The 19,964-nt window shown below is 43.2% G+C and overlaps 1 protein-coding gene and 1 long non-coding RNA gene across 3 annotated transcripts; both read right to left on the bottom strand.

The window, feature by feature from the left end:
• Positions 1 to 417: 417 nt before the first annotated feature.
• Positions 418 to 7,474, bottom strand: PSENEN (presenilin enhancer, gamma-secretase subunit). 2 transcript variants are annotated; one of them, XM_085044691.1, is made up of 6 exons: positions 7,451 to 7,474; positions 6,842 to 6,902; positions 4,888 to 4,994; positions 3,950 to 4,076; positions 1,508 to 1,728; positions 418 to 487 (listed from the first exon to the last, which is right to left on the bottom strand). In XM_085044691.1, exons 2-5 carry the CDS (start codon positions 6,900 to 6,902, stop codon positions 1,589 to 1,591), a joined length of 435 nt encoding a protein of 144 aa, XP_084900817.1. In that variant the 5' UTR covers positions 7,451 to 7,474; the 3' UTR covers positions 418 to 487; positions 1,508 to 1,588. The 2 variants fall into 2 exon arrangements, with proteins under 2 accessions (XP_084900817.1, XP_084900818.1); XM_085044692.1 differs by lacking the exon at positions 4,888 to 4,994 and having other exon boundaries at positions 3,950 to 4,054; positions 7,451 to 7,470.
• Positions 5,936 to 6,279, bottom strand: LOC146423542 (uncharacterized). Its single transcript, XR_014847494.1, has 3 exons — positions 6,243 to 6,279; positions 6,014 to 6,151; positions 5,936 to 5,974 (listed from the first exon to the last, which is right to left on the bottom strand). It is a non-coding gene; the product is annotated as an uncharacterized LOC146423542 (long non-coding RNA).
• Positions 7,475 to 19,964: the final 12,490 nt, after the last annotated feature.

Genomic DNA, 19,964 nt, shown 5'->3' with positions numbered 1-19,964 from the left:
GTTCTAACTGGCCCATACTGGTCCATACTGGTTCTACCTGGTCCATACTGGTTCTAACTGGTCCACACTGGTGTATGCTGGTCCATACTGGTTGTAACAGGTCCATACTGATTCAGACCAGTCTATACTGGTCCTAACTGGTCTATACTGGTTCTAACTGGTCCATACTGGTTCATACTGGTGTATACTGGTCCATACCAGTCTATAGCAGTCTGTACTGGTTCTAACTGGTCCATACTGATCTCTTAACTGGTCCATACTGGTTCTAACTGGTCCATACTGGTCCCACAGCTGGCAGGAAGCAGCCCAGCCTGAGGCCACGCCCACCTGAGGCCACACCCACCCAGGCCACACCCATATTGCCCCAGCCACGCCCCTCCCTCCCCCTCCCCAATAAAGGCTCTGCTGGTGTCCATATTTGGTCATGGGCGTGGTTTATTGGGGAAGGGGGCGTGGTCTGGGCGGGGCCGGGATGACGTCATCACTGCTGTGGAGGGAGGGAAAGGGTTAAGGTCAGGCCACGCCCACATCGCTAAGCCACGCCCCTAAATGGTGTTTTCCACTTCAGGCCACGCCCATTTCCAGGTCTTAGGCTCCGCCCCCTTCCTGGCTGCTCATTGGCTGGCTCAGGCCACGCCCACTCAATCAACATCCATTAGTTGTAGGAGGCCACGCCCACTTTTCGGGTTAGCTCCTCCCATTGGCTGCTTTAATCCCCACCCACCCCTCAGGCCTCTGCCATTGGCTGGGTGAAGCCACGCCCACTTTTGGGGTTAGCCCCTCCCCTTTTCTGCTCTCCCATTGGCTCCTTCAAGCCCCACCCTTCTCATTGGCCAGATTAGGCTCCTCCCCTTTTCTGGCCTTTCCTATTGGCTGCTCTGAGCCACGCCCTCATCTCCCTGCTCTCCCATTGGCTGATTCAAGCCACGCCCCGCTCAGGTCACTGATTAAGCCACGCCCTCCTTCCAGGCCCCTCCCATCATTCCTGTCAAGCCACGCCCCCAACAGCTCCCATTGGCTGGCTTTAGCTCCACCCAAAGCCACGCCCACAACTCCTTTTATGGACAAATTCCAGCCCCGCCCTCATCTCCCTGCTCTCCCATTGGCTCATTCAAGCCCCACCCACTCTCAGGCTGCTCCCATTGGCTGGGTGAAGCTCCACCCCCTCAAGCCACACCCACAACTCCTTCTATGGACAACTTCCAGCTCCACCCTCACTGTGCCGCTCTCTGATTGGCTGAGTGAAGCTCCTCCCCAATCTACCCCAGGTCACGCCCACAACTCCTTATATGGACAAATCCCCACCCAGCCCTCGCCATGCTGCTCTCTGATTGGCTCACTCAAGCTCCACCCCCTCAGGCCTCTCCCATTGGCTGGATGAAGCTCCACCCCCAATCCCACCTAAGCCACGCCCCCAAAGCGCCCATTGGCTGGGTGAAGCTCCACACCCCCCCCCCCCAGCCACGCCCACAACTCCTTATATGGACAGTTCCCAGCCCCGCCTCACCATGCTGCTCTCCCATTGGCCGGTTCTGGCTCCACCCTCACTCCGAGCTCTCCCATTGGCCGGTTCCGGCCCCGCCCCGGCTCAGGGCTCTCCCATTGGCTGGGTGAAGCTGAGGGCGTCGCCCAAGGCTCCCCATTGGCCGCGGCGAGCCTGGAAGAGACCAATCCAGACGCCGAGAGCCAGAGCCCAGAGAGCAGCGCCCAGCGCCGAGCGGAGAACGTCTGGAAAGGGTTAAAAACATCTGAAATTAGCCAAAATTATATCAAAATGATCCCAAAATTAACCCAAAAATCCATCCTGAAATATCCCAAAAATCCCCAGAAAGCAGCGCCCAGCGCCGAGCGGAGCACGTCTGGAAAGGGTTAAAAATAGCTGAAATTAGCCAAAATTATACCAAAATTATCCCAAAATTAACCCAAAAATCCATCCTGAAATATCCCAAAAATCCCCAGAGAGCAGCGCCGAGAGCCGAGCGGAGAACGTCTGGAAAGGGTTAAAAATAGCTGAAATTAGCCAAAATTATCCCAAAATGAACCCAAAATTAACCCAAAAATCCATCCTGAAATATCCCAAAAATCCCCAGAGAGCAGCGCCCAGCGCCGAGCGGAGAACGTCTGGAAAGGGTTAAAAATAGCTGAAATTAGCCAAAATTATCCCAAAAATATCCCAAAATTAACCCAAATCCAGCCCAGAGAGCAGCGCCCAGGGCCGAGCGGAGCACGTCTGGAAAGGGTTAAAAATACCCGAAATTAGCCAAAAATATCCCAAAAATACATCCTGAAATATCCCAAATCCAGCCCAGAGCTGAGCGGAGCACATCTGAGATGGGAGAGAAAGGGTTAAAAATATCTGAAATTAGCCAAAAAACCCCAAAATGATCCCAAAATGATCCCAAAAATCCCCAGAGAGCAGCGCCCAGGGCTGAGCGGAGAACGTCTGGGGAAAAAAGGGTTAAAAATAGCTGAAATTAGCCAAAAAACCCCAAAATGAACCCAAAAATCCCCAGAGAGCAGCGCCGAGAGCCGAGCAGAGCACGTCTGGGGAGAAAAGGGTTAAAAATACCTGAAATTAGCAAAATTATCCCAAAAATATCCCAAAATTAACCCAAATCCACCCCAGAGAGCAGCGCCAAGAGCTGAGTGGAGCACGTCTGGAAAGGGTTAAAAATAGCCGAAATTAGCCCAAAAAAACCCCAAAATTAACCCAAAAATCCCCAGAGAGCAGCGCCGAGAGCCGAGCGGAGAACGTCTGGGGAGAAAAGGGTTAAAAATATCTGAAATTAGCCAAAAAAACCCCAAAATTAACCCAAAAATCCCCAGAGAGCAGCACCCAGGGCCGAGCGGAGCACGTCTGGAAAGGGTTAAAAATACCCGAAATTAGCCAAAAAACCCCAAAATTATCCCAAAATGATCCCAAAAATCCCCAGAGAGCAGCGCCGAGAGCCGAGCGGAGAACATCTGAGATGGGAGAGAAAGGGTTAAAAATACCCAAAGTTAACCCAAAATTAACCCAAAATGATCCCAAAAATCCATCCCGAAATAACCCAAAAATCCCCAGAGAGAAAGGATTAAATAGAGCCAAAATCAGCCAAAATTAACCCAAAATTCCATCCCGAAATAACCCAAAAATCCACCCCAAAATGAACCCAAAAATCAACCCCAAAATATCCTCAGGTTATCCCGAAAATCCATCCCAAAATGACCCCAAAAAGCCCAAAATTCACCCAAAAACGTCCCAAAAATCCATTCCAAAATATCCCCAAATTAGCCCAAAATCCACCCCAAAATAGCCCAAAAATCCAACCCAAAATCCCAATTTTACCACCAAAATCCACCCCAAACCCACCCCAAATTTATTCCCAAAATTCACCCCAAAATCCATCCCAAAATATCCCAAAAACCCCTAAATTTACCCCAAAATTCCCTGGAAAATCCACCCAAATTCCCTCGAAAATTCCCCCAAAATCTCCCAAATTTATCCCAAAATGTCTCAAAAATTAATCTCAAAATATCCCAAAATTCCTGATTTTTCCCAAAATTCCCAGAAAATCGCCCAAATTTCCCCCGAAATTCCCAAATTTTCCCAAAATTCCCATTTTTCCCCCCAAATCTCACACTGTTTGATCCTCAGCTGCTCCCCAAAGGAGCCTCAAAAATCCCCCAAATTCACCTTAAATTCCCCCAAAATTGACAGAAATTTCCCCCAAATTTTCTCAAAATTCCCAAATTTCCTGAATTTTCCCAAATTTTCCCAAAATCGCGTTTTTTCCCCCCAAATCTCACACCGTTTGATCCTCAGCTGCTCCCCAAAGGAGCCTCAAAAATCCCCCAAATTCACCTTAAATTCCCCCAAAAATCCTCCAAAATTCACAGAAATTTCCCCCGAATTTTCCCAGAATTCCTGAATTTTCCCAAAATCGCGGTTTTTCCCCCCAAAGCTCACACTGTTTGATGCGCGGCTGCTCGCCGTACGGAGGAACCACGAAAGCTTCGCGGAAAAACCAAACGACGTTGACCAGCCAGAGGAAGGGCAGGAGGAGAAATCCACCTGGGGACAGGTAAAGACACACCTGAGATACACCTGAGATACACCTGAGATACACCTGAGATACACCTGAGACAGGTGAGAAACATTGACAAACCACATTGACCAGCCAGAGGAAGGGCAGGAGGAGAAATCCACCTGGGAACAGGTAAAGACACACCTGAGATACACCTGAGATACACCTGAGATACACCTGAGATACACCTGAGACAGGTGAGAAACATTGACAAACCACATTGACCAGCCAGAGGAAGGGCAGGAGGAGAAATCCACCTGGGGACAGGTAAAGACACACCTGAGATACACCTGGATACACCTGAGATACACCTGAGATACACCTGGGGACAGGTAAAGATACACCTGGACACACTGACCAATCACGTTGACCAGCCAGAGGAAGGGCAGGAGGAGAAATCCACCTGGGGACAGGTAAAGACACACCTGAGATACACCTGGATACACCTGGATACACCTGGGGACAGGTAAAGATACACCTGGACACACTGACCAATCACATTGACCAGACAGAGGAAGGGCAGGAGGAGAAATCCACCTGGGGACAGGTAAAGACACACCTGAGATACACCTGGAGACACCTGAGATACACCTGGGGACAGGTAAAGATACACCTGGACACACTGACCAATCACATTGACCAACCAGAGGAAGGGCAGGAGGAGAAATCCACCTGGGGATACAGGTAATGACACACCTGAGATACACCTGAGATACACCTGGAACAGGTGAGACACACTGACCAATCACATTGACCAACCAGAGGAAGGGCAGGAGCAGAAATCCACCTGGGGACAGGTAAAGACACACCTGAGACACACCTGAGACAGGTGAGACACACCTGGATACACCTGAGATACACCTGGATACACCTGGGACAGGTGAGAAACGCTGACCAACCAGAGGAAGGGCAGGAGGAGAAATCCACCTGGGGACAGGTGAGACAGACAGGTGAGACGCACCTGGATACACCTGGGACAGGTAGAGATATGCCTGAAGTAAACCTGGATACACCTGGGACACTCTTGAGACAGGTAAAGATACACCTGGATACACCTGGGACAGGTGAGACACATTGACCGACATGAGGAACGGCAGGAGGAGAAAACCACCTGGGAATACAGGTGAGAGAGACAGTTGAGACACACCTGGATACACCTGAGACACACCTGAGACAGGTGAAAAACGCTGACCAACCAGAGACGTGGCAGGAGGACAAAACCACCTGGGAGATACAGGTAAGGACACACCTGAGATACACCTGAGACAGGTGAGACAGGGGTGGGACAGGAAAGGAAGAAGTGAGAAACACACCTGGGACAGGTGAGACACACCTGAGACACACCTGGGACACACCTGGGACAGGTGAAAGGTGAGAGAAACACACCTGGGACAGGTAGAGACACAGTTGAGAGAGGTAAAGATCTACCTGGGGCACACCTGGGACAGGTGAGACACATCTGGGGATCATAGGACACACCTGGGACAGGTGAGACACACCTGGGACAGGTAAAGATACACCTGGGACAGGTGAGAGAGGTGAGAAACACACCTGAGACAGACCAAGAACAGGTGAGACACACCTGGACACACCTGAACACACCTGAGACACACCTGGGACAGGTGAGAAACGCCTGACACACCTTGGGACACACCTGAACACACCTGGGGCACACCTGGGACAGGTGAGACACATCTGGGGATCATAGGATACACCTAGGACAGGTGAGAGACCTGAGACAGGTAGAGACATACCTGGACAGGTGAGAAACACACTTGAGACACACCTGGGACAGGCAGAACACACCTGGGACAGGTGAGAGGTGAGAAACACACCTGGGACAGACCGAGGACAGGTGAGACACACCTGAACACACCTGAGACACACCTGGGACAGGTGAGACACACCTGGGACACATCTGAACACACCTGGGACAGGTGGGACACCTGACCACGCCCACAATTGGCCACACCCACCTGGGCTTGGCCACGCCCCTTCCCATGGGACAGGTGGGGTCACTCTATGGTCAGGGCATTGGTCAGCCTGTGGTCATTCCTGGTCACTCTGTGGTCACTCTGTGGTCACTGCATTGGTCACTTCTTGATCACTCCATTGGTCACTGCTGGTCACTCTGTGGTCACTCCATGGTCACTCCATTGGTCATTCTCTGGTCACTCCATTGGTCACTCTGTGGTCACTCCATTGGTCACTCACCCAGGTAGTGTTTGACTCAGTGGTCAGTTGGTCACTCAATGATCACACACAGGTCACTCAGTGGTCACTCACTAGTCACTGGTCAGTGGTCACTCACTGGTCAGTCACTCCCTGGTCACTCCCTGGGCACTGGTCAGTGGTCACTCGCTGGTCAGCGCTCAGTGGTCAGTTGGTCACTCCCCCAGGTAGTATTCTGGTCAGTGGTCAGCTGGTCACTCAGTGGTCACTCTGGTCATTCACTGGTAACTCACCAGTCAGTTGGTCACTCACTGGTCAGTTGGTCACTCAGTGGTCAGCTGGTCCCTCACCGGTCAGTTGGTCAGTTGGTCACTCTGATCACTCAGTCACTCAGGTCACTCTGGTCAGTTGGTCACTCAGTGGTCACTCAGTGGTCAGTTGGTCAGTTGGTCACTCACCCAGATAGTATTTCCTGCACTCACTGGTCACTCAGTTGGTCAGTTGGTCAGTTGGTCAGTTGGTCACTCACCCAGATAGTATTTCCTGCACTCAATGGTCACTCAGTGGTCAGTTGGTCAGTTGGTCACTCACTGGTCACTCACCCAGATAGTATTTCCTGCACAGCTGCAGTTTCTCCTCGTTGGAAATTCTCTCCAAATTCATCTGAAACCAGTAAAGACCAGTTAGGGACCAGTATAGACCAGTTAGACACCAGTATGGACCAATACAGACCAGTATAAACCAGTTAGAGACCAGTATAAACCAGTACAGACCAGTATGGACCAGTTAGAGACCAGTATAGACCAGTTAGAGACCAGTATAAACCAGTAAAACCAGTTAAACCAGTACAGACCCGTTAGAGACCAGTATAGACCAGTTAGACACCAGTCAGACACCAGTACAGACCAGTTAGAGACACCAGTATAAACCAGTCAGACACCAGTACACACCAGTTTGACACCAGTACGGACCAGTACAGACTCCCAGTGCTCCCAGTTCAGCCCCAGTGTCCCTCCCAGTATAAACCAGTTCCATCCCAGTCCATCCCAGTCCATCCCAGTCGCTCCCAGTTCAATCCCAGTCGCTCCCAGTTCAATCCCAGTCCATCCCAGTCGCTCCCAGTCCATCCCAGTCGCTCCCAGTCCATCCCAGTTCAATCCCAGTCCCTCCCAGTCGCTCCCAGTATAAACCAGTTTCCCTCTCACTCTCACCGCTGCTCTGCTCAGCCGCCGCTTTTGCTTCCGGGTTCGCCACTTCCGGTTCCACCCACGCCGCTCTCTCATTGGAGGAGAACGGAGCGCGCGCGCGAGAGAGAGGGAAATATCGCGAGAGTTGGGAGAGCGGGGATGGACTGGGAGGGACTGAGATGGGACTGGTTTATACTGGGAACACTGCGAGGGGATTGGGAGGGGACTGGGGGGGAACTGGGATGGAACTGGGATGAACTGGGAGCGCTTGGAGGGCTCTAGGAAGGAACTGGGCCAAACTGGGATGAACTGGGAGGGCTTTGAGAGGCAACTGGGATGGACTGGGATGGACTGGTTTATACTGGGATGGACTGGGAGGGACTGGGAGGGACTGGGAGAGCTCTGAGAGGCTGCTGGGCCGGACTGGGAGCACTGGGATGAACTGGGATGAACTGGGATGGAACTGGGATTGAACTGGGATGGAACTGGGAGCGCTTGGAGGGCTCTAGGAGGGAACTGGGACGGAACTGGGATGAACTGGGAGGGCTTTGAGAAGCAACTGGGATGGACTGGGATGGACTGGTTTATACTGGGATGAACTGGGAAGGACTGAAAGGGAACTGGGATGAACTGGGAACACTGGGAGGGGATTGGGGGGGAACTGGGATGAACTGGGATTGAACTGGTTTATACTGGGATGGAACTGGGATGGACTGGGATAAACTGGGATTGAACTGGGATGGAACTGGTTTATACTGGTTTATACTGGTTTATACTGGGAGCTCCCGGATCGCCACTTCCGCCTTCGAGGCTCCGCCCACTCCCCCTCTGGCCAATCAGCGCCGCTTTTCTCCTTTCAACCAATCAGCGCCGCCCTTCCCGCCCAGCCAATCAGCGCGCGGCTCTCCCGCCCCTGTGACGTCATCGCTGAGCTCCCCAAGGGAGATTTTTGGGGAGAATTTGGGGAATTTTGGGTTCTCAGGATGGGATTTTTGGGGAATTTTGGGGATTTTTTGGGATTCCCGAGGGGGAATTTTTGGGATTTTGGGGGAATTTTGGGGAATTTTGGGGAATTTCGGAGTTCCCGAGGTGGAATTTTGGGGAATTTTGGGTTTCCAGGTTGGAATTTTGGGGATTTTTGGGTTCCCAGTGTGGAATTTTTGGGATTTTTAGGGATTTTGGGGTTCCCAGGTTTGGGTTTTGGGGATTTTTTGGGAATCCTAGGTTGGAATTTTGGGGATTTTGGGGGATTTTGGGGGAATTTTTGAGTTCCCAGGGTGGAATTTTTGGAATTTTGGGTTCCCAGGTTGGAATTTTGGGGATTTTGGGGTTCCCAAGGTGGAATTTTTGGGATTTTAGGACAATTTTGGGAATCCCAGGATGGAATTTTGGGGATTTTAAGTGGAATTTGGGGTTCCCAGGGTGGAATTTTGGGGATTTTGGGAATCCTAGGTTTGGATTTTGGGGATTTTTGGGGTTCCCAGGTTGGAATTTTGGGGATTTTTGGTTCCTAGGATGGAAATTTTGGAATTTTGGGAATCCTAGGTTGGAATTTTTGGGATTTGCTGGAATTTCGGAGTTCCCAGGATGGAATTTTGGGGATTTCTTGGGTTCCTAGATTGGAATTTTTGGAATTTTGGGAATCTCAGCTTGGAATTTTTGGGATTCAGGGGGATTTTGGGGTTCCCAGGTTTGGATTTTGGGGATTTTTTGGGTTCCCAGGGTGGAATTTTGGGGGATTTTGGGAATCCTAGGTTGGGATTTTGGGGATTTTTGGTTCCCAGGGCAGAATTTTGGGGATTTAGGGTAATTTTGGGAATCCCAGGATGGAATTTTTGGGAATTTTTGGGTTCCCGGGGTGGAATTTTGGGAATCCCAGGAGGAATTTGGGAATTTTGGGCTCCCAGGGTGGAATTTTTGGGAATTTTGGGAATCCCAGGATGGAATTTTGGAGATTTTAAGTGGAATTTGGGGTTCCCAGGGTGGATTTTTGGGGATTTTGGGGGAATTTCAGAGTTCCCAGTGTGGAATTTTGGGGAATTCGATTATCCCAGGCTGGAATTTTGGGGTTCCCAGGTCAGAATTTTTGGGATTTTGGGTGGAATTTTGGGGGATTTTGGGTTCCCAGTGTGGAATTTTTTGAATTTTGGGAATCCCAGGTTGGAATTTTGGGGCTTTTTGGTTACCCAGGTTTGGATTTTGGGGATTTCAGTGTTCCCAAGGTGGAATTTTTGGGATTTTGGGTGGAATTTTGGTGGTTTTTTGGGATTCCCAGAGTGGAATTTTTGGAATTTTGGGGTTCCTAGGTTTGGATTTTGGGGATTTTGGGGCTCCCAGGTTTGGAATTTTTGGAATTTTAGGATTCCCAGTGTGGAATTTTTGGGATTTTGGGAATCCCAGGTTGGAATTTTGGGGATTTTTTGGGTTCCCAGGACGGAATTTTTGGAATTTTGGGAATCCTAGGTTGGGATTTTTGTGATTTGGGGGAATTTTGGGACTCCCAGGGTGGAATTTTGGGGATTTTGAGTGGAATTTGGGGTTCCCAGGGTGGAATTTTGGGGATTTTGGGTTCTCCCGGCTTGGAATTTGGGGAAATTTTTGGAAATTTTGGGGGATTTTTGGTTCCCAGGTTGGAATTTTGGGGTTCCGAGGTGGAATTTTTGGATTCTCCCAGGTGGGATTTTGGGGATTTTTGGGGCTCCCGTGTGGAATTTTGGGGATTTCGGGCTTCCCAGGGTGGAATTTTTGGGATTTTGGGGAATTTTGGGAATCGCAGTGTGGAAATTTTGGGAATTTTGGGTTCCCAGGGTGGAATTTTGGGGATTTTGGGGTTCCCAAGGTGGAATTTTTGGGATTTAGGATAATTTTGGGAGTCCCAGGATGGAATTTTGGAGACTTTAAGTGGAATTTGGGGTTCCCAGGGCGGAATTTTGGGGGAATTTTGGGAAAATTCGGAGTTCCCAGTGTGGAATTTTGGGGATTTTTGGGTTCCCAGGGTGGAATTTTGGGGATTTTTGGGTTCCCAGGATGGAATTTTGGGGATTTTTGGGTTCCCACTGTGGAATTTTGGGGATTTTTGGGTTCCCAGGGTGGAATTTTGGGGATTTTTGGGTTCCCAGATTGGAATTTTGGGGATTTCAGGATTCCCAGATTGGAATTTTTGGGATTTTGGGTGAGATTTTGGGGTTCCTGGGGTGAAATTTGGAGGATTTTGGGGTTCCCGGGGTGGAATATTCCCGATTTTCGGGAAATTTTGGGATTTCGGGTTGAAATTTCGGGGAAATTTTGGGAATTTTTTGGGAATCGCGACACACGAGACACACAGCGCCCCCCAGCGGCCAGAACCAAACCTCTTTATTTCCTTATTTCAGTGCAGCTAAAAAAACCCCAAATTTTGGGACCCCAAAGGCTCCCCGACCTCCCTTTTTTGGGGTCCTTCCCCAGATTTTGGGGTTTTTTGGGGTTTCCCCCAATTTTTTTGGTGTTTTTTGGGGTCCTCCCCCCTTTTTTGGGTGTTTTTTGGGGTCCTCCCCCAAATTTTGGGGATTTTTTTGGGGTCATTCTGAGTTTTTTGGGGGTTTTTTTGGGTTTCCCCAAATTTTTTTGGTGTTTTTTGGGGTCTTTTTGGGGTCCTCCCCCCTTTTTTGGGTGTTTTTTGGGGTCCTCCCCCAAATTTTTGGGATTTTTTTGGGGTCATTCTGAGTTTTTTGGGTGTTTTTTTGGGGTCCTCCCGCCTTTTTGGGGGTTTTTTTGGTGTCCTTCCCCCGATTTTTGGGGTTTTTTTTGGTGTTTCCCCCCATTTTTTTGGTGTTTTTTGGGGTCTTTTTGGGGTCCTCCCCCCTTTTTTGGGTGTTTTTTGGGGTCCTACCCCAAATTTTTGGGGTTTTTTTGGGATTTCTCCCGATTTTTTTGGTGTTTTTTGGGGTCCTCCCCCTTTTTTTGGGATTTTTTCTGGAATTTCCCCAATTTTTTGGGGTGTTTTTTGGGGTCTTTTTGGGGTCCTCCCCCTTTTTTGAGTTTTTTTTCGGGTCCTCCCCCAAATTTTTGGGGTTTTTTTGGGGTCATTCTGAGTTTTTTTGGGGTTTTTTTTGGGTTTCCCCCATTTTTTTTGTGTTTTTTGGGGTCCTCCCCCAAATTTTGGGGTTTTTTTTGGGTTTATTCTGAGTTTTTTTGGGGTCCTTCCCCCTTTTTTGGGATTTTTTCTGGAATTTCCCCAAAATTTTGGGTGTTTTTTTGGGGTCCTCCCGCCTTTTTGGGGGTTTTTTTGGTGTCCTTCCCCCGATTTTTGGGGTTTTTTTTGGGTTTCCCCCAATTTTTTTGGTGTTTTTTAGGGTCCTCCCCCCTTTTTTGGGTGTTTTTTGGGGTCCTTCCCCAAATTTTTGGGGTTTTTTTGGGGTTTCTCCCGATTTTTTTGGTGTTTTTTGGGGTCCTCCCCCCTTTTTTGGGATTTTTTCTGGAATTTCCCCAATTTTTTGGGGTCTTTTTGGGGTCCTCCCCCTTTTTTGAGTTTTTTTTCGGGTCCTTCCCCAAATTTTTGGGATTTTTTTTGTGGTCATTCTGAGTTTTTTGGGTTTTTTGGGGTTTCCCCCAAATTTTTGGTGTTTTTTGGGGTCTTTTTGGGGTCCTCCCCCCTTTTTTGGGTGTTTTTTGAGGTTCTCCCCCAAATTTTTGGGGTTTTTTTTGGGTTTATTCTGAGTTTTTTTGGGGTCCTTCCCCCTTTTTTGGGGTTTTTTCTGGAATTTCCCCAAATTTTTTGGGTGTTTTTTTGGGGTCCTCCCGCCTTTTTGGGGTTTTTTTTTGTGTCCTTCCCCCGATTTTTGGGGTTTTTTGGGGTTTCCCCCAATTTTTTTGGGTGTTTTTTGGGGTCTTTTTGGGGTCCTCCCCCCTTTTTTGGGTGTTTTTTGGGGTCCTCCCCCAAATTTTTGGGGTTTTTTTGGGTTTTTTTTGGGTTTCCCCCAAATTTTTGGTGTTTTTTGGGGTTCTCCCCCCCTTTTTGGGTGTTTTTTGGGGTCCTCCCCCAAATTTTTGGGGTTTTTTTGGGGTCATTCTGAGTTTTTTGGGGTTTTTTTGGGTTTTCCCAAATTTTTTTTGTGTTTTTTGGGGTCCTCCCCCCTTTTTTGGGTGTTTTTTGGGGTCCTTCCCCAAATTTTTGGGGTTTTTTTTGGGGTTTCTCCCGAATTTTGGTGTTTTTTGGGGTCCTCCCCCTTTTTTTGGGATTTTTTCTGGAATTTCCCCAATTTTTTGGGGTGTTTTTTGGGGTCCTCCCCCTTTTTTGAGTTTTTTTTCGGGTCCTTCCCCAAATTTTTGGGATTTTTTTTTTGCGTCATTCTGAATTTTTTGGGGTTTTTGGGGTTTCCCCTTTTTTTGGGGTTTTTTTTTGGGGTCCTCCCCCCTTTTTTGGGGTCCTCCCCCAAATTTTGGGGATTTTTTTGGGGTCATTCTCAGTTTTTTGGGTTTTTTTGGGTTTCCCCAAATTTTTTTGGGGTTCTCCCCCAAATTTTTGGGGTTTTTTGGGATCCTCCCCCCTTTTTTGGGCTTTTTTTGGGGTCCTCCCCCAAATTTTGGGGATTTTTTTTGGGGTCTTCCCCCATTTTTTGGGTTTTTTTTGGGGTTTCCCCAATTTTTTTGGTGGTTTTTGGGTCCTCCCCCTTTTTTGGGGCTCATTCTGAATTTTTGGGGGTTTTTTTTGGGGTCTTCCCCCGATTTGGGGGTTTTTTTTGGGATTTCCCCAAAATTTTTGGTCTTTTTTGGGGTCTTCCCCCAAATTTTGGGGATTTTTTTGGGGTCCTCCCCCCTTTTTTGGGTGTTTTTTGGGTTTCCCCCAATTTTTTTGGTGTTTTTTGGGGTCCTTCCCCAAATTTTTGGAGTTTTTTTGGGGTCCCTCTGATATTTTGGGATTTTTTCGAGTTTTCCCCCAACCTTTGGCTTTTTTTTGGGGTTCCTCCCCCGAGTTTTTGGGGTTTTTTTTTCAGATTTCCCCAAATTTTTGGGATTTTTTTGGGGTCATTCTGAATTTTTGGGGTTTTTTTTTTGGGTTTCTCCAAATTTTTTTGGTGTTTCTGGGGTCCTTCCCCCTTTTTTTGGGGTTTTTTTTGGGGTCATTCTGACTTTTTTGGGGTTTCCCCAAATTTTTTGGGATTTTTTTGGGGTCTTCCCCCCTTTTTTGGGGTTTTTTTGGGTGGTTTCCCCAATTTTTTGGGTGTTTTTTGGGGTCCTCCCCCAAATTTTGGGGTTTTTTTTAGGATCTCCCCGATATTTTGGGATTTCACTCTGATTTTTGGGTTTTTTTTTGGTGTTCCCCAAATTTTAATTTTTTTTTTCCCCAAATTTTTATTTCGGTTTTTTTTTCCACTCTGATTTTTTAGGCTCTTTTTGGGGTCCTTCCCCCCTTTTTTTGGGGTCACTCTGATTTTTTGGGGGTTTTTTTTGGGGCAACTTCTCCATTTTTGGACTTTTCCCCTGATTTTTTGGGGTTTTTTTTGGCTCTCTCTGATTTTTGGGCTTTTTTTCCGAGAAATTTCCTCCAATTTTTGGGATTTTCCCCCTTTTTTGAGGTTTTTCTTCAGACTTCCCCCAATTTTGGGGTTTTTTTTTTGGGGTTCACCTCATTTTTAGGGTTTTTTTTGGGAGATTTCCCCAATTTTTGGGTTTTTTGGGGAAATTTCCCCATTTTTGGGGGTTTTTTGGGGAGATTTCCTCAATTTTTGGGGTTTTTTTGGGGAGATTTCCCCAATTTTTGGGGTTTTTTTGGGGAGATTTCCCCTATTTTTAGGGTTTTTTTGGGGAGATTTCCCCTATTTTTAGGGTTTTTTTGGATAAATTTCCCCATTTTTTGGGTTTTTTTTGGAAGATTTCCCCAATTTTTGGGGTTTTTTTGGATAAATTTCCCCAATTTTTGGGTTTTTTGGGGATTTCCCAATTTTGGGTTTTTGGAAATTTCCCCATTTTGGGTTTTGAGATTTCCCCAATTTTTGGGTTTTTTTGGGGGAAATTTCCCCATTTTTTGGGGTTTTTTGGGGGAAATTTCCCCAATTTTGGGGTTTTTTGGGGAGATTTCCCCAATTTTTAGGGGTTTTTTGGATAAATTTCCCCAATTTTGGGTTTTTTTTGGGAGATTTCCCCATTTTTTGGGGTTTTCCCTCCCATTTTTTGCTCTTTTCTTCGGGTTTTCCCTGATTTTTTGGGATTCTTTCAACTCCCCCCGATTTTTTGGGGGGTTTTTTTTTGGGGTTCCCCAAATTTCGGGAATATTTTTTGGGTTCCCTTTGAATTTTTGGGAAGGTTCCCTCACTTTTTGGTTTTTTGGGGTTTTTTTTTCGGAAATTCCTTCACTTTTGGGAGATTTTTTTTTTTAAATTTCCCCAAATTTTGGGGGTTTTTTAGTGTTTCCCCTCATTTTGGGGATCCCCAAATTTTTCCCAAAAATCCCAACTGTCAAAGTGCAATTTTTTGGGGAAAGATCCCCAATTTTTTGGGATCTCCCAGGTATTAAAGTGCATTTTTTTGGGGTGAATCACCCCAATTTTGGGGTTTTTTGGGGTTTCCCCAATTTTTTGTGTTTTTTTGGGTTTTCCCAATTTTTTTGGAGGATTTTTTTGGGATTTCCCTAATTTTTTGGGTTTTTTTTCTCTCGTTTCCCTAATTTTTTGGGGTTTTTTTGGATTTCCCCAATTTTTGGGGTTTTTTTTAATGATTCCCCCAGTTTTTTGGAGGATTTTTTTGGGATTTCCCCAATTTTTTGGGGTTTTTTTCTCTCATTTCCCCAATTTTGGGGTTTTTTTGGGTTTCCCCAATTTTTTGGAGGATTTTTTTGGGATTTCTCTAATTTTTGGGGGTTTTTTTCTCTCATTTCTCCAATTTTTTGGGATCTCCCAGCTATTAAAGTGCATTTTTTTTGGGGTGAATCACCCCAATTTTGGGGTTTTTTTGGGATTTCCCCAATTTTTTTTTTAGGATTTTTTGGGATTTCCCTAATTTTTTGGGTTTTTTAAAATGGTTTCCCCAATTTTTTTTGGTTTTTTTAAAGGTTTTCCCAATTTTTTTGAGGATTTTTTTTTTGATTTCCCTAATTTTTTGGGTTTTTTTTTTTCTCTCATTTCCCCAATTTTTTTGAGGATTTTTCTTTTATTTCCCCAATTTTTTGGGGTTTTTTTTCACTCATTTCCCCAATTTTTGGAGGATTTTTTTGGGATTTCCCTAATTTTTTGGGGTTTTTTTCTCTCATTTCCCCAATTTTTACCAAAATTATTTTCGGTTTTCTCTTATTTTTTTTTTTAAACATTTTTTTGGGGTTTTATCCAAATTTTTTCAATTTTTTTTCCCATTTTTTCCCCAATTTTTTTAAAAATTATTTTAGGTTTTCTCTATTTTTCAGACTTTTTTTTTTTAATTTCTCAATTTCTTTGATTTTCCCCAATTTTTGGTTTGGTTTATTTTTTTTAAGTTTCCCCAATTTTTTGGGGATTTTTTTCCCTCCATATTTGGATAAATATTTTTTGTGGTTCCCTAAATTTTGGTTTTTAAAATTTTTTTTGCATTTTCCTCAATTTTTTAAAATTTTTTTTGTGTCCCAAATTTTTTTTTTTTTGGGGAATTTCCGTTCCTCACTTTTTATGGGAATTTTCTTGAACTTCCCCAAATTTTTTTTATGATTTTCCCAATTTTTTGGGTCTTTTTTTGAGGATTTCCCCAATTTTTTTTGGACAATTTTTTGGGGTTTTCCCCAATTTTTTTAGGGTTTTTTTTAATGATTTCCCAATTTTTTTGGCTCTTTCTCAATTTTTTGGTTTTTTTTAATGGTTTACTTTTTTTTTTTGAGGTTTTTCCTTCGTTTGTTTCTCCAATTTATTATTTTTTGTTACTTTATTTTTGATTATTTTATTATATTTTATTACTTTATTATTTTTACTATTTTAGTATTTTAATTATTTTAATTATTTTATTATTTTTATTCTTTTATTCTTTTTCTTAGTTTCCCCAATTTTTTATTGGATTTTTTTTCCCAACTTCCTCAATTTTCTTTAGGATTTTTTTTTTTTGGGGGGAATTTCCCAATTTTTTATTTTATTTTTATTTTTTTAAGGTTTCGCCAGTTTTTTAAAATTAAATTTTTGGCTTTTCATCAATTATCTTTAGGGATTTTTTTGTGATTTTTGGGATTTTTGGATTTTTTTTTGGGTTTTGCTGTTTCCCCAAATTCTTTTTTGGGGTTTTTTTCTTTTCCCCCATTTTTTTGCCTTTTTCCTTAAAACTTTTTTTAAGATTCTTTTCCTTTTCCCCATTTTTTTTGCCACTCTTTTTCACTTCCCAAATTTTAATTTTTTTTTTTTTTGGTTTCCTGAATTTATTTCGAGGATTTCCACGAAGTTTCCCCATTTTTTGACATTTTTTCCCATTTTCCCCAATTTTTTTAAAGGTTTTTTTTTTCCCATTTTCCCCAATTTTTTGGAAAATTTTTTCCCATTTTCCCCAATTTTTTGAATTATTTTCTCCCATTTTCCCCAATTTTTTGGAAGAAATTTTTTTCCAATTTCCCCAATTTCTTTTAAGTTTATCTTTCTCCCAATTTCCCCAATTTTTTGAAAGTTTCTTTTTTTCTCATTTTCCCCAATTTTTTGGAAAGTTTTTTTCCCATTTTTTGGGAAGTTTTTTCCCATTTTCCCCAATTTTTTTGAATTTTTTTTTCTCATTTTCCCCAATTTTTTGAAAGTTTTTTCACCAATTTTTTGAATTTTTTTCCCATTTTCCCCAATTTTTTTAAAGTTTATTTTTTCCCATTTTCCCCAATTTTTTAGACATTTTTTCCCATTTTCCCCAATTTTTTGAAAGTTTTTTTTAAATTTTCCCCAATTTTTTTAATGTTATTTTTTTCCCCATTTTCCCCAATTTTTTGTAATTTTTTTCCCATTTTCCCCAATTTTTGGAAAGTTTATTTTTTTCCCATTTTCCCCAATTTTGTAGAATTTTTTTCCAATTTCCCCAATTTCTTTTAAGTTTATTTTTCTCTCAATTTCCCCAATTTTTGGAATTTTTTTTTCCCATTTTCCCCAATTTTTTGAAAGTTTTTTTTCCCATTTCCCCCAATTTTTAAATTTTTTTTCCCATTTTCCCCAATTTTTGGAAAGTTTCTTTTTTTCCCATTTTCCCCAATTCTTGAAAGTTTTTTTCCCATTTTCCCCAATTTTTTGGGGGATTTTTTTTTGGCTTTTCTCCAAATTTTTGAAAGTTTTTTCCATTTTCTCCAATTTTTCTGGTTTTTTTCCCATTTTCCCCAATTTTTTAATTTTTTTCCCATTTTCCCCAATTTTTGGAAGTTTTTTCCCATTTTCCCCAATTTCTTGGAAAAAGATTTTTTCCCATTTTCCCCAATTTTTTGGAAGTTTTTTCCCATTTTCCCCAATTTTTGGAATTTTTTTCCCATTTTCCCCAATTTTTTGAAAGTTTTTTTTCCCATTTTCCCCAATTTTTTGAAAGTTTTTTCCCATTTTCCCAAATTTTTTTAATGTTTATTTTTTTCCCATTTTCCCCAATTTTTGGAATTTTTTTTCCCATTTCCCCCAAATTTTTGAAAGTTTTTTTTCCATTTTCTCCAATTTTTTGGAAGAAATTTTTTTCCCATTTTCCCCATTTTTTAAATTTTTTTTTTCCCATTTCCCTCAATTTTTTGGAAGAAATTTTTTTCCCATTTTCCCCAATTTTTAAATTTTTTCCCCATTTTCCCCAATTTTTTGAAAGTTTTTTCCCCAATTTTTTGAAAGTTTATTTTTTTCCCATTTCCCCCAATTTTTAAATTTTTTTTCCCATTTTCCCCAATTTTTGGAAAGTTTCTTTTTTTCCCATTTTCCCCAGTTCTTGAAAGTTTTTTTCCCATTTTCCCCAATTTTTTGGGGGATTTTTTTTTGGATTTTCTCCAAATTTTTGAAAGTTTTTTCCCATTTTCCCCAATTTTTTGGAAGTTTTTTCCCATTTCCCCCAATTTTTTAATTTTTTTCCCATTTTCCCCAATTTTTGGAAAATTTTTTCCCATTTCCCCCAATTTTTTGAAAGTTTTTTTTCCATTTTCCCCAATTTTTTGGAAGAATTTTTTTCCCATTTTCCCCAATTTTGTAGATTTTATTTTCCCATTTTCCCCAATTTTGTGAAAGTTTTTTTTAAATTTTCCCCAATTTAAATTTTTTTTTTCCCATTTTCCCCAATTTTGGAATTTTTTTTTAATTTTCCCCAATTTTTAAAATTTTTTTCTCCCAATTTCCTCAATTTTTTGAATTATTTTTTCCCATTTTCCCCAATTTTTTGGAAGAAATTTTTTTCCCATTTCCCCCAATTTTTAAATTTTTTTTCCCATTTTCCCCAATTTTTGGAAAGTTTCTTTTTTTCCCATTTTCCCCAATTCTTGAAAGTTTTTTTCCCATTTTCCCCAATTTTTTGGGGGATTTTTTTTTGGATTTTCTCCAAATTTTTGAAAGTTTTTTCCCATTTTCCCCAATTTTTTAGACATTTTTTCCCATTTTCCCCAATTTTTTGGAAGTTTTTTCCCATTTCCCCCAATTTTCTTCATTTTTTTTCCCATTTCCCCCAATTTTCCCACCTTTTTTCCTCCCAAATCCCAATTTTCATCCAATTCCCAAAACCTTCACTTCTCCAACACCTCAAAATTCCAATTTTTTCACTCCAAACCTCCCAATTTTTAACCTTTTTTTCCCTTTTTTTCCCCATTTTTTGCACTTCCGGCTGGGGGAGGAGCCCCGAAATTTGGGGATTTTGGGGATTTTGGGGATTTTGGGGATTTTTTGGGGATTTTTTTGGGGATTTTTTGGAGATTTTTTGGGGATTTTTTTGGGGATTTTTTTGGGATTTTTTGGGGATTTTTGGGATGTTGGGGATTTTGGGGAATTTTGGGGATTTTTGGGGAATTTTTTGGGGATTTTTTGGGGGATTTTTTTGGGATTTTTGGGAATTTTTTGGGGAATTTTTGGGGAATTTTTTTGGAGATTTTTTGGGGGATTTTGGGCTCCGTGCATTTTGGGAATCCCCAAATTTCCCATGGAATTCTTCATGCTCGGGGTGGGCGTGGCTTAGCCCGGGTGGGCGTGGCTTCGCCGGGAAAGGCGTGACGTCATCGCAGAAGTGGGCGTGGCTACGCCGAGGCCGCGGGGGCTGATGGGAAAAAAACAAACAAACCAAAAAAAAATTTAAAAAAAACCAAAAAAAAACCACATTTAGGAGAAAAATTCCCAAAATTCCAACCCGGAAAATTCCTAAATTTGGGGGGAGAAATTGCCCAAAAATTTGGGGGTTTGGTCGGAAATTTGGGATTTTCCACCCAAAATTCTGGAATTTTAACTCCAAATTCTGGAATTTTAACCCCAAATTCTGGAATTTTTAACCCCAAAATGATGGAATTTTTTACCCCAAAATTCTGGAATTTTAACCCCAAATTATGGAATTTTTTACCCCAAAATTCTGGAATTTTAACCCCAAATTCTGGAATTTTTAACCCCAAATTATGGATTTTTTTACCCCAAATTCTGGATTTTTT

This window comes from Lichenostomus cassidix, unplaced genomic scaffold, assembly GCF_008360975.1.
Source record: "Lichenostomus cassidix isolate B80296 unplaced genomic scaffold, HeHo_3.0 HiC_scaffold_37, whole genome shotgun sequence".
Lineage (NCBI taxonomy): Eukaryota > Metazoa > Chordata > Aves > Passeriformes > Meliphagidae > Lichenostomus > Lichenostomus cassidix.
This window is presented reverse-complemented; position numbering and strand designations above follow the sequence as displayed.

Coding starts and splice junctions, on each gene's coding strand:
- PSENEN (XM_085044691.1), bottom strand. CDS start 6,902: ATGAATTTGGAGAGAATTTCCAACGAGGAGAAACTGCAGCTGTGCAGG. Junction 4,077..4,887: donor GTGTGTCTCACCTGTCTCAG/GTGTGTCTCAGG, acceptor GGTGTATCTCAG/GTGTGTCTTTACCTGTCCCC. Junction 1,729..3,949: donor GCAGCCGCGCATCAAACAGT/GTGAGCTTTGGG, acceptor AACCCTTTCCAG/ACGTTCTCCGCTCGGCGCTG.